Source organism: Eubalaena glacialis, chromosome 19 (genome assembly GCF_028564815.1).
Source record: "Eubalaena glacialis isolate mEubGla1 chromosome 19, mEubGla1.1.hap2.+ XY, whole genome shotgun sequence".
In the NCBI taxonomy this organism is placed as follows: domain Eukaryota; kingdom Metazoa; phylum Chordata; class Mammalia; order Artiodactyla; family Balaenidae; genus Eubalaena; species Eubalaena glacialis.
The window spans coordinates 52,409,566-52,422,713 of record NC_083734.1 but is presented as its reverse complement, the minus strand read 5'-3'; the positions used below and the strand labels follow the sequence as shown (position 1 = coordinate 52,422,713).

General features: G+C 44.9%; 1 protein-coding gene across 2 annotated transcripts in view; it reads left to right on the top strand.

The window, feature by feature from the left end:
• The window catches only part of RPTOR (regulatory associated protein of MTOR complex 1), a 338,586-nt gene that overhangs the window by 206,906 nt on the left and 118,532 nt on the right, over window positions 1–13,148 (top strand). For both annotated transcript variants that reach the window (XM_061174664.1, XM_061174663.1), the window contains exon 7: window positions 12,474–12,533. In XM_061174664.1, the coding sequence (XP_061030647.1) occupies window positions 12,474–12,533 (60 nt within the window). The remainder of the gene's footprint in view (window positions 1–12,473; window positions 12,534–13,148) is intronic.

Below are 13,148 nucleotides of genomic sequence, written 5' to 3'. Positions count from 1 at the left end.
ATTCTTTTTCAGGTAGACTACCTATTTCCTCTTCATTTGTTAGGTCTGGTGTGTTTTGACCCTGCTCCTTCATCTGCTGTGTGTTTTTCTGTCTTCTCATTTTGCTTATCTTACTGTGTTTGGGGTCTCCTTTTCACAGGCTGCAGGCTCGTAGTTCCCGTTGTTTTTGGTATCCGTCCCCAGTGGCTAAGGTTGGTTCAGTGGGTTGTGTAGGTTTCCCGGTGGAGGGAACTAGTGCCTGTGTTCTGGTGGATGAGGCTGGATGTTGTCTTTCTGATGGGTTCGTCCACGTCTGGTGGTGTGTTTTGGGGTGTCTGTGGCCTTATTATGATTTTAGGCAGCCTCTCTGTTAATGGATGGGGCTGTGTTCCTCTCTTGCTAGTTGTTTGGCATAGGGTGTCCAGCACTGTAGCTTGCTGGTCGTTGAGTGAAGCTGGGTCTTGATGTTGAGATGGAGATCTGTGAGAGATTTTCGCCGTTTGGTATTACGTGGAGCTGGGAGGTCTCTTGTGGACCAGTGTCCTGAAGTTGGCTCTCCCACCTCAGAGGCACAGCCCTGATGCCTGGCTGGAGCACCAAGAGCCTTTCATCCACACGGCTCAGAATAAAAGGGAGAAAAAATGGAAAGAAAGAAAAAAAGAGGATAAAATAAAATAAAATAAAGCAATTATAATAAAAAATAAGAAAAAAAATTATTAAGAGTAAATTTATTAAGAAAAAAAATTTTTTTAATTTTTAAAAATAGATTTATTAATTTTTTATACTAAAAATAAGAAAAAAATTATTTAGAAAAAATTTATTAAGAAAAAAAATTTTTTAATTTTTTAAAATAAAAAATATGAAAAAACTTATTAAAAATTTTTTTAAAAATAGAAAATAAGGAAAAAATTATTAAGAAAACATTTATTAGGGAAAAAAAATTTTTTTTAAGCCAAAAAAAAAAAAAAAAAAAAAAAAACGGACGGACCTAACCCTAGGACTAACGGTGAGAGCAAAGCTATACAGACAAAATCTCACCCAGAAGCATACACATCTACACTCACAAAGAAAAGGGGAAAAGTTAATATATCCTGCTCCCAAAGTCCATCTCCTAAATTTGGGATGGTTCGTTGTCTATTCAGGTATTCAACAGATGCAGGCACATCAAGTTGTTTGTGGAGCTTTAATCCGCTGCTTCTGAGGCTGCTGGGAGAGATTGCCCTTTCTCTTCTTTGTTCGTACAGCTCCCGGGGTTCAGCTTTGGATTTGGACCCGCCTCTGCATGTAGGTCGCCTGAGGGCGTCTGTTTCCCGCCCAGACAGAACGGGGTTAAAGGAGCAGCTGATTCGGGGGCTCTGGCTCAGTCAGGCCGGGGGGAGGGAGCGGTACGGAGGAGGCGGGGCGAGCCTGCGGCGGCAGAAGCCGGCGTGACGTTGCAGCAGCCTGAGGCGCGCCGTGCGCTCTCCCGGGGAAGTTGTCCCCGGATTACGGGAGCCTGGCCGTGGCGGGCTGCACAGGCTCCCGGGAGGGGCGGTGTGGAGAATGACCTGTGCTCGCCCACAGGCTGTTTGGTGGCGGCAGCAGCAGCCTTAGCGTCTCATGCCCGTCTCTGGGGTCCGCGCTGATAGCCGCGGCTCGCGCCCGTCTCTGGAGTTCGTTTAAGTGGCGCTCTGAATCCCCTCTCCTTGCACGCCGCGAAACAAAGAGGCAAGAAAAAGTCTCCTGCCTCTTCGGCAGCTGCAGACTTTTTCTCGGGCTCCCTCCCGGCTAGTTGTGGTGCGCTAGACCCTTCAGGCTGTGTTCACGCAGCCAACCCCAGTCCTCTCCCTGGGATCCGACCGAAGCCCGCGCCTCAGCTCCCAGCCCCCGCCCGCCCCGGCGGGTGAGCAGACAAGCCTCTCGGGCTGGTGAGTGCTGCTCGGCGCCGAGCCTCTGTGCGGGAATCTCTCCGTTTTTCCCTCTGCGTCCCTGTTGCTGTGGGATCCGCGCTGATAGCCGCGGCTCGCGCCCGTCTCTGGAGCTCGTTTAGGCGGCGCTCTGAATCCCCTCTCCTTGCGCGCCGCGAAACAAAGAGGCAAGAAAAATTCTCTTGCCTCTTTGGCAGCTGCAGTCTTTTTCCCGGACTCCCTCCCGGCTAGCACCGAAGCCCGAGCCCCAGCTCCCAGGCCCCGCCCGCCCCGGCGGCTGAGCAGACAAGCCTCTCGGGCTGGTGAGTGCTGGTCGGCACCGCTCCTCTGTGCGGGAATCTCCGCTTTGCCCTCCGCACCCCTGTGGCTGCGCTCTCCTCCGTGGCTCCGAAGCTTCCCCCCTCTGCTACCCGCAGTCTCTGCCCACGAAGGGGCTTCCTAGTGTGTGGAAACCTTTCCTCCTTCACAGCTCCCTCCCACCGGTGCAGGTCCCGTCCCTATTCTTTTGTCTCTGTTATTTCTTTTTTCTTTTGCCCTACCCAAGTACGTGGGGATTTTCTTGCCTTTTGGGAGGTCTGACGTCTTCTGCCAGCGTTCAGTGGGTGTTCTGTAGGAGCAGTTCCACGTGTAGACGTATTTCTCATGTATCTGTGGGGAGGAAGGTGATCTCCGCGTCTTACTCTTCCGCCATCTTGCCCCTCCCTTGCTATTGTTTTCTTTGTTTCTATTTCATTTATTTCTGCTCTGATCTTTATGATTTCTTTCCTTCTGCTAACTTTGGGTTCTGTTTGTTCTTCTTTCTCTAGTTCCTTTAGGTGTAAGGTTAGATTGTTTATTTGAGATTTTTCTTGTCTCTTGAGGTAGGCTTGTATAGCTATAAACTTCCCTCTTAGAACTGCTTTTGCTGCATCCCATAGGTTTTGGATCGTCATTTCTAAGTATTTTTTGATTTCCTCTTTGATTTCTTCAGGGATCTCTTGGTTATTTAATAACGTATTGTTTAACCTCCACATGTTTGTGTTTTTTACGTTTTTTTCCCTGTAACTGATTTCTAATCTCATAACGCTGTTGTCGGAAAAGATGCTTGATATGATTTCAATTTTCTTAAATTTACTGAGGCTTGATTTGTGACCCAAGATATGATCTATCCTGGAGAATGTCCCGTGTGTACTTGAGAAGAAAGTGTAATCTGTTTTCAGATGGAATGTCCTATAAATATCAATTAAATCTATCTGGTCTATTGTGTCATTTAAACCTCCTCATGATATTTTCAAGGTCTAAGGCCCGTTCAGGACATGCTCTCTCTCTTCTAGTCACATTTCCACGACACAGGGGACAATGTATTCCACTTTCTCTCATTGCAGTCAGGAAACATTTTCTACAGAAAACGTGCTGACAAGCCGCGGTTCGTATGGGCGTTTTGAGCACCTCCTGACAGACAGGGCAGTAGAAATCATCTTCGGTGTAGGACGTGGCCGCGGAGAGCTCCTCGGCCATGGCGGGAGATGGGGGAATCGCGGTTATGGCGGTGGCAGCGGCCGAGGTGGCGGCCTCTTTGTTTGTTTTTTAACCTGCTACATTAAATGAAATGTCAAGGAATTTGCTTGTCTTATTTTTTATTTTTTATTTTTTAATTAATTAATTAATTAATTAATTAATTATGGCTGTGTTGGGTCTTCGTTTCTGTGCAAGGGCTTTGTCTAGTTGCGGCAAGTGGGGGCCACTCTTCATCGCGGTGCGTGGGCCTCCCATTATCGCGGCCTCTCTTGTTGCGGAGCACAGGCTCCAGACGCGCAGGCTCAGTAATTGTGGCTCACTGGCCTAGTTGCTCCGCGGCATGTGGGATCTTCCCAGACCAGGGCTCGAACCCATGTCCCCTGCATTGGCAGGCAGATTCTCAACCACTGCGCCACCAGGGAAGCCCTGCTTGTCTTATTTTAATAGTGTATTGCCACTTTGAGCTGTTTCCCAAAATTCCTTTAAAAGCCTGACATCTCTGGCAATGCGCTTCATGTTCAGAAGGACTTGGTTAAAATAGTCTGATCTGTGACGCTTCCGCGGCATCTCCATCCGTGGAGACCCCAGTGTCGGCCCATAAGAAGGACTCGGCCACACTCAGTACAGCCTCTGCTCAGAACGCAGCTACCCGAGGACTCCAGAAAGTGAGCAGCACCTTGGGGACTGAAATCAAACCGTGAATAACACTCATAGTGGGGATCAGCTCTGCGGGTCTTTTCCTGCCCTGTGTCTCCCAGCTCTGACCCAGGTGCAGGCTAGACCTGCACAGGGAGTGCTGAGAGCAAGACCGCTGGGGAAGCCCCTCTTTCTCACTGGAGGGGAGGGTCACCTGCATGTGGGAGAGAGTGGAGGGCACACCCCCTCCACAAAGTACCAACCTGGGAGCTCTCCGAATCTCTTTGTTCAAGATTCTTTTTAGAGCTCAGTCTCCAGCCCTCTTCCCTCCTGAGGTCAGAGGCTGGAGGTCAGCATGGGGCTGAAAGTTCCCTGCTGTTATCCAGTCTTGGTCTTTCTGGTGACCAGCCCCCACCCTGAGTCACCTCATCAGCATAAACTCAGGTGTGGTTACAAGGAGCTCCAGAAAGAAGACAGCATATGCTTTGTATCCTCAATGAAATTACAGAAAAATGGTCTCTGAAAAAAAATGAATAAATATTGAGATTGACAAAACAGTACATCAAGATGAAAAGAGAACTAGCAAAGAGAAAGTTTAAGAAATCAAATTTAATTCTGAAGTTTGTGACCTTAAAATTGGTCAGGAGTACAGGAAACAGAAAGCAGTAAAAAATAATGAGAAGCAAGAAAAATAAAACAATGAAGATTCAACATATAGATGATTATCCTTGAAATATGGAATAAAACAAATGGTAATAAAATAGTATGTAAGCATAGGCCATATTTCAACAAGTATTGATATAAGCTTTCTCATTCTCTTCATAAAGTTGCCATGACTGAGGTACCAAGCCTGACAAATGCAGTGTGTATACACACACACAGACACATACATACACATACACACAAACACACAGAGGCACACACATACGCATACACAGACACACACTGCAGATGAGTTCAAAATGAAATATTAGCACTTAGAATCCTGCTGTATAGTAAGAGAAGAATAAACTTTGGCCAAGTGAGATTCATTCCAGGACTGTTTTGATGACTTTCTGTTAGGCTGCCTATTAATATAATTCATCATCTTAATAGGTGAGAGAAGAATAGTTATTTGATAAAATTAAAAATGAATTTTAATAAAACCTTATAATAAAAATAGAAGAATACTTCCTTTACACAAGAGAAACCTTCTAAACTAGCAGCCATCATCATGCACTAATGCTTCAACATCGTGTTTCCATTAATGTAATTAGAACTAAGAGGGGGATGTATACTAACTGTAATTCATTTAACAAACTGTTCTGGAAATGCTAGTCAATATAATTAGATACAAAAACAAAATGAAAGGTATACATATTCTAAAGAGAACGCAAATTTGCATTATTTATGTATGATCTGAATTTTAACTTTACAACAATAACAAAAAAAACAATAAAATCCACTGGGAAACCATTAACAATAATACGAGCATTCAACAAAGTGACTGATTGCTACATGACTACAAATCAATACCATAAAAGTACAGGCTACCTCTGGGGGGGGGGGTGGGCAGGAACAGACACCGTGGCGGGGACACATGGGGCCTTTTAGATTTTGTAATGTGCTATTTCTTAATCTGTGTGGTGCTTATATTTATTGTTCCTTAAACTCACATCTGTATCTTATATACTCTTCATATATGGTATACTTCACAATAATTTCCTTTAAATTGTTACCCTTTTTATATATTAAAAATAGCCAGGGGGCTTCCCTGGTGGTGCAGTGGTTGAGAATCCGCCTGCCAATGCAGGGGACACGGGTTCGAGCCCTGGTCTGGGAAGATCCCACATGTCGCGGAGCAACTGGGCCCGTGAGCCACAACTACTGAGCCTGCGCGTCTGGAGCCTGTGGTCCGCAACAAGAGAGGCCGCGATAGTGAGAGGCCCGCGCACCGCGATGAAGAGTGGCCCCCGCTTGCCGCAACTAGAGAAAGCCCTCGCACAGAAACGAAGACCCAACACAGCCAAAAATAAATAAATAAATTAAAAAAAAAAAAAAAAGCCAGTAAGGAAATGTTGGGAAAGAAAGTAAATCTGATTCACAGTAGTAGCAGTAACAATGACAAAACATAAACAAGGGGCTTCCCTGGTGATGCAGTGGTTAAGAATCCGCCTGCCAGTGCAGGGGACATGGGTTCAAGCCCTGTTCTGGGAAGATCCCACATGCCGCGGAGCATCCTAGCCCGTGCGCCACAACTACGGAGCCTGCGCTCTAGAGCCCACGAGCCACAACTACTGAGCCCGTGTGCCACAACTACTGAAACCCACGCACCTAGAGCCCGTGCTCCACAACAAGAGAAGCCACCACAATGAGAAGCCCGCACACCACAACCAAGAGTAGCCCCCGCTCGCTGCAACCAGAAAAAAGCCCGCGTGCAGCAACAAAGACCCAACGCAGCCAAAAATAAAAAAATTAAAAAAAAAACATAAACAAGCTGAGAGTGTATTGGATGTATGTATAGAAAATTCCATAAAACTTTACTGATTGATACGAAAGGATATTTGAATAAATGGAGGGATTGACCACATTATTATTACATGGTGAGAGCCAGAAGATTAAGGATATAAATTCTCCTTAAATTAAACCATAAATTTGACACATATTGATAAAGTGATTTTAAAGGTCAAGTAGAAGAATAAATGTTTGAGAATACCCATGAGAATTTTTTGAAAAAATGTGTGAAAGAAAATTTGTCCTACTAGTTATTAAAATGCATTTTGAAGGTTCAGGTGGAGTAAGAGCAGACATTTGAGGCAATGGAACAGAGTAGAGCGTTCCAGAAACAGAATCTACTGTATAAGAATTTATCATTTGGAAAAAAAATGAATTACTCAATACTATATGGGGCACATGGCTAACCATTTGAATTTTTTTTAATCCTTACCTCTTACCTGAAAAAATAAACTCCAAATATACCGAGGATTTAAATGTAAAAAAGAAAACTCACAAAAGTACTGGAAAAAGAGAATTAAAGAGCTATAAAGGAGGAGAGAGAATTAAAGAGCTATAAAGGAAGTGATAGATTTTATTAAACACCAATTTTAAGTTTTGTATGGCAAAGATAACAAAAACCAAAACTTAAAATTATAAATTGAGAAAATTGTGTAATATATAACAAAGCCACCGTTGGTTCCATTAATGTATAAAGCACTTTTAAAATCAATAAGACAAGAAGGGCATAAACAGGAAACAAGCAAAAGAAAAATACAAAGAACTGGAAAAATTATTAGCTGGCATTTAACCTCAATAATAATCAAAGAAATTCCAATGATGTGTCATTTCTCACCTATCAGTAGAACAGAGGGTTTGTTTTTCTTTTATGTTGATAAACCCAGTATTTTCCGGAAGTTAAAAAGTGGGTATATTCAGCCTTGATGAGACAGTAAATGGCACTTCCCTCTGGAGAGCCATCAGATGACTGGTCATTCAATATGTGTACCCATTCATCAGGCAGTTCCATTGCTACGAATGCATCCCGAGGACAGCACACTTATGTTCTTGAAAAAGGTAATGTTCTATGCATCAGCTTTTATATTGTCCATGATACACAAGGGCAAGTTACAGAACAGCATGTATAAACTACAGTCTTTTCATATAATGGAATACTAGTCAGCAACGAAACAGAATAAATTCATGATACAAACAAAAACATGGATAAACATCCAAAACATTATGCTGACTGGAAGAGGCCTTATACAAAAGTACATACTTGATGAGTCCATGTATGTGAAACTCTAGAACAGAGGAATAAAAATCAGTAGAAAAATCAGAGCAGTGTTTGCCTCTGGGGGCAATGGGAGGAAGTAGGAATTGGCTGAGAAAGGGTGAGAGAAAACTCCCTGGGATGTTGGTAGCGGTCCCTGTAGGAGCTTGGGTACACGGGCATGTGCATTTGTCAGAACCCGGTGAACGAACAATTAGGATGTGTGTACTTCATTGTATGTAATCTTACATCAAAAGACAAAAACAATAAACAGATACTGAGATCTCAGTATGTGTGCTGAAGAATTCAAAGGCAAGTGTACCATATCCTCTGTCGCACCAAAAATGAGATGGATTAATGGACGGAGAGGCAGAGATGTGATAAAGCAAATGCAATCAAATGCTGATGGTGGAACCTAGGTGGTGGGATGCAGGAACTTACTCTAAAATTCTTTCAACTTTGTTGAATGTTGGAAAATGCTGGAAAACAAATGTTTAAAAAAACAACAACAAAAAAACACAGCTGTGGTGTGTATGGCAAATTCTCTTGTGGTAAGAAAAAAAACTGAACAAAACCCAAGGGTAGATATTGGTTGTGCACGTGTGCTGGGCACAGTCTGGATGCAGAGGAGCAGTCAGCAGTGGTCAGCAGTGGAATGGGGCGGCAGGACAGACTCCACTTTTCCGTTACACACATCTGTATTGTTTGGGATGTTCCAGTGACTGATTTCCTTTTCTCCTAGAACAAAATAAACCAGCATGATTCAGTTTTCTCTAAGAGGTAAATGTGAAAATGTTAATGGTTATCTTAGGTTTGGGGTTAATTTTTACTTGTAATTTTCTGTACTTTTAATTTTTTATGGTAAATATGTGGGGGGTTTTCTAATTAGAAAAAAAAATTAATGTATTTCCATTCTCAGAAACAATAGCATCCAACAGTTATATGATAGTGTACAAGGTTACACAGCTGAGTTTTTTTAACGGTAATTAATTTGTTCTGCATAAAAATCTTGAAGCCACTCACTTTCAAGAGCAACAGGAAAAAAAAGATATATGTGAACTATTAGAAATTAATCTTATACCATATTCACTTGTTGACACATTTATGGATTATCAAAACTATATATTAAGGCACCCTTCTCAGTACTGGGGCACACTGATGAACAAAATAAGAGAAGTCCTTGTACTCATTGAGCTTATCTTCTGTGATAAAGACAAGCAATAACAAATATATAATAAGGTAGCAAGAAATATTATTTTTAAAAAGCAGGGTATGCGGGTAGAGAATGAAGGTGCTATTTTCCTTAGGCTGGTCAGGGAAGGTAGAAGAAGTACAAATAAAACAAAGGAGTAAACCTTCCAGTTATCTGGGGCAAGAGTGTTGCAGGCTGAGGGAACAGCAAGTGCAAAGGCCCTGAAGTGGGGCTGTACCTGGCGTGTTGAAGGAGCAGGAAGTGTGTCAGGGTGAATGGAGCTGGGTAAGCAGAGTGAGAGTGAGGAAGTGAAGTCAGAGCAGTGACTGGAAGCCCAGGGCAGGGCCTTGGGAGGCTAGGCAAGCACCCTGCATTTCATCCTTCATGGCAGGAAGCCTCTGGAGGGTCAAGATGAAATGACTTATCACAGCATTTCCTCTTAAAAGGCTTGCTTTGCCTGCTGGGTAGAGAATTCCTGGGAGAGGAATAGGGAGCACAGGCAAGAGTGGAAGCAGAGACTGTTCTGGAAAATGTGAGAGACACTGGGGCCTGGCCTGGGGCTGTGGCCTCAAGGGGGTGACTCTGCCCCCCAGGGACATTAGGCAGCGTCAGGAGACATGTTTGGTTGTCACAACTGGGGTGTGGTGCTGCTGGCATCCTGTGAGTCGAGGCTAGGATGCTGCCCTTACAGCAAAGAATGATCTGGCCCTAAGAGTCCCTAGTGCACAGCTGAGAAACCCTGACCTGGAGGGTCAGCAGGCAGGCAGTAAGCAGTGGTCAGGTGCTGTGTAACTGTTCACTCGAAGTTCGGAAAGGGCAAGTCGGACAAAGAGGATTCAAAAGTGGCCAGAGCCTGTTGATGAGAGCTCTAGCACCAAGAGTAAGCACTAACCAACTGCCAGCTGTTGTGTTTATTGTCATAATTACTAATATCCAATTTTGTGGAATTGTCAAGCCATTTTTATTGCCTCTGATTTTGCCTGGTGCAAAGGAATAAATATTGGCTGATGTACAATTTGTGGATTGTCAGTCACTGGTTTATCCATGCTGCTCTTAATGCATATAACCATATCATAGATATTTTAAAGTTGCATCATGGCCCTATTTTTAATTTCCTACTTAATGGAACTTTATATTTTCAGCAGATTTATCATAATACTTATTTCCCAGTTAATAATTATTTTTATACTTTTAAAGTCTAATTCCAAAATGTGGTCAGCAATGAATCTGGTTTTATTAACAATTTTTCTCTTGATTTTAGGTAGAATACTCTCCATTGTGGATGAGACACTGAGAAAGTCTGGATTCTGTTATCTTCCTCTGAGGAGTATTTAGCTCTGTTCTTGTAGATGGTTTAATTGATTGAGGTCTCTTAGCTGTAGGACTGGTCTCCTTTGATTTTGCTCCTAGTTCTGGGGTGAGGCTCTGAATCCTGGACCGTGGTTGTAACTGAGGCACCACCCCACAGGGTGTCAGTGGAAAGCCCCAGGTATTGATAGCCCCCTAACGTGGCACTGGCTATCCCCATCTGCATGCATGTCTGCTAGTGAGCAAGTATGGAAACCTTTGCTCAGTGTGTTCAGCACTTCAGCTCTGGTGTCCCAGGGGCTCCTCGGGGTCTGGTCCCACGCCTGTGCAGTGCCGGGGTCAGCCCAGGATCCTAGGAGATCTTGCTCACAGAGTTTGGCTCCTCCTTCCTAAGACTTCCCCTGAAGCTCCTGGCAGCCTGGGGTTCTGATCTCCTTTCCATTGAGCAGTGTCCCCGGCGCTGTGTGAATTGGGGAGCACGCCTGGGAAAAGCTGGTTAAGGCGGACCTTGCCCAGTTATTCTTCTTTTAAGGGTCATGGCTTCCCTTTCTGCCTGTATTTGTTTGCTCTTTCAAGTGGTTGTTTTTTATATTTTGTCCAGAGCTTATTGTTGTTATTGACAAAAGTATTAGTCTGGCACAGACTATCATTATGGGAAGGCAGAGGTCCAATCAGTAAGTGCGTTACAGAGAGAAAGATGACAGAGCAGCCCTGTTTGCATAGGCCTCAGAATTGGACTGGAAAATGCGTTTCCTGTAGACTATTTCTATCCACGGAGAGATCCTGATTCACATGGAGCCGCTGTCAGAGCTGCATGTGGGCTGGTTCGGCGGTTGCGGTGATGCGCGGGAGCGGACGGGCAGAGTTCTCCGACAGCGGAGTAAACAGAAGGATTTGTCTGGAGGGACTGACTGGCCCGGTGGAGCAGCTGGTCAGCCCGGCCGTTTGTGCCGGTGGGAGAGGGGCTCTGTCTGTGTCGGGCAAACACAGCCCGCATTTATGTTTCTTCTGCTCCGTGAATAGAGAGCACCGGCCAGCACAGCCACAGCCAGGAAGATAACTTCCTCTGCTGGCTGAGCGAGGCGTTGCTCCCCGAGGCCATGAGCCTGGCGGGGCTGGGTGCACAGGGTCCCCTCTTCCCCTTCCCCCACCCTCCCCCCGTTGGAGGGCTGCGTGTTGGGAGCCAGTGGCCCTCCAGACGCCGTCTTCACGGCCTTGTCTGTCGTCTTCCAGCCTCTGGGTCTCTCTCTGTCTCCTTGTCTTTCTCCCCCATCTCCACCCACCCACCGTACACGTCTCACTCCACGTGTCCTGAATGTGGCCTGGTCCTTGTACTCATCCCCTCCCTTGAGCCCACTGGTCTTCTCCGACCTTCCTCCACTTCTCACATCCACTAGTGATACTAAAATGCATTTTGTGGGTGTATTTGCTGTGTGCCTGCTGCTGTTTTTATAGAGGGCATTATTTGTTCTTAATTTTTAAAGCCGATGAATTAAATGTTTTACATTTCTCCTGCGACTGATACTAAGTTGCCTCTTCACTCCCTGCTACCATTGATTCTGTCCTGCTGCGTGGCGATGGCCCTGACAGGAAGAAAGAGATGGTCCGAGACCTCCTGTTGGTGCACACAAATTAGATGAAGCCTGGACAGTCCCACCCTAGCCCTCCAGGATGGCTCTGCAGTGAAGATTAAGTCTCGCAGCTCTGACTCCTATGATTTTATGATAATTAAAATGATATAATTGAATTCACTTTTCTTTGTTTGCTCTCACGAATTTCTTTTGTGTGCCTGGGGGTGGTTCGCTGATTCTTCCATCACTCTCCCCAGCTTACTTGCTTAAGAAGGAAAAATAGAAAAGTGGAGCCTGTTCATCATCTGGGTGGAACCTTCCTGTCCTGCAGAATCTTGTGCGCACGTGCCCCCAGCCCCTGCCACAGTGGGGGCTCTGCCCCGCCATCCCGCAGACTCGTTTCTCTCCTTCCACTGAAGACCTACGGCTGTAGCTCGGTGTTCCTGCCCCTTTGAGAGGCTGCAGGGAGATTTTCTTCATAAACCTAAAAGCTGACAGAATTAAGAAAAACAGGGTTTACTTTTTCACCGTGGCAATCCCCATCCTCACTTTCCTCTCTTTGCTTTTTCTGTGGGACTGTTGCACTCTCTTGTTAAATATCCAATTGCTGTGATTCACTTTCTTTTCTTTCTCTGCAGGTTTTGCATGCAGAAATGCGTTAGTCTGGTGCCTGGAGTCACACTGGATTTGATAGAAAAGTAAGTCAGATTTTTAAACTATGGTGGCTTCTGGTGTGAGGGGAGTCTCCTTTTTTCACTTTTGGTTCTCAGAAGTCCTTCCTGTCGGCACAGGTTGTTTCCCTTTCATGTGGGTGTGTTCTTTTGTTTTCTGATTAAGGCCATGTTTGTGATTGTTACATAGAACACAGCTAAATTTGGGGCCATATTAAAATGAAAAGAATAAAAGCTGAATCCTTTTGAACGTTTAAAAATACTTCCAACACTGAGCCAAAGTAAAAACATATCGTTACACATACAGACCAATCACTTCACATACAGGTCACTGCCATACAGGTCCATCACTCTGCACATAGAGATCATCACTTGCTCCCCAGCTGCAAACGTCAGATCACAGCATCTTCCTGATGTTCTTCAATGTTCCCTTTCACGTTCTGCAACCTTCCATCCCCCCACCCCCAATTTTACGTTCTATCTCAGGGCAGATGCAGTGGTCCCTGCAGGAGGGGTCCTTCATGATGTGCTGCGGTTGCTTGGCCTCTCCTTGTCCTCCCAGGTCACAGGGCTGGCTTGTCTGCTCCTGTCGTGAGGCTCTTTGGGTCAGTACACCATCTCACAGCTCTAAACTTGACCTGC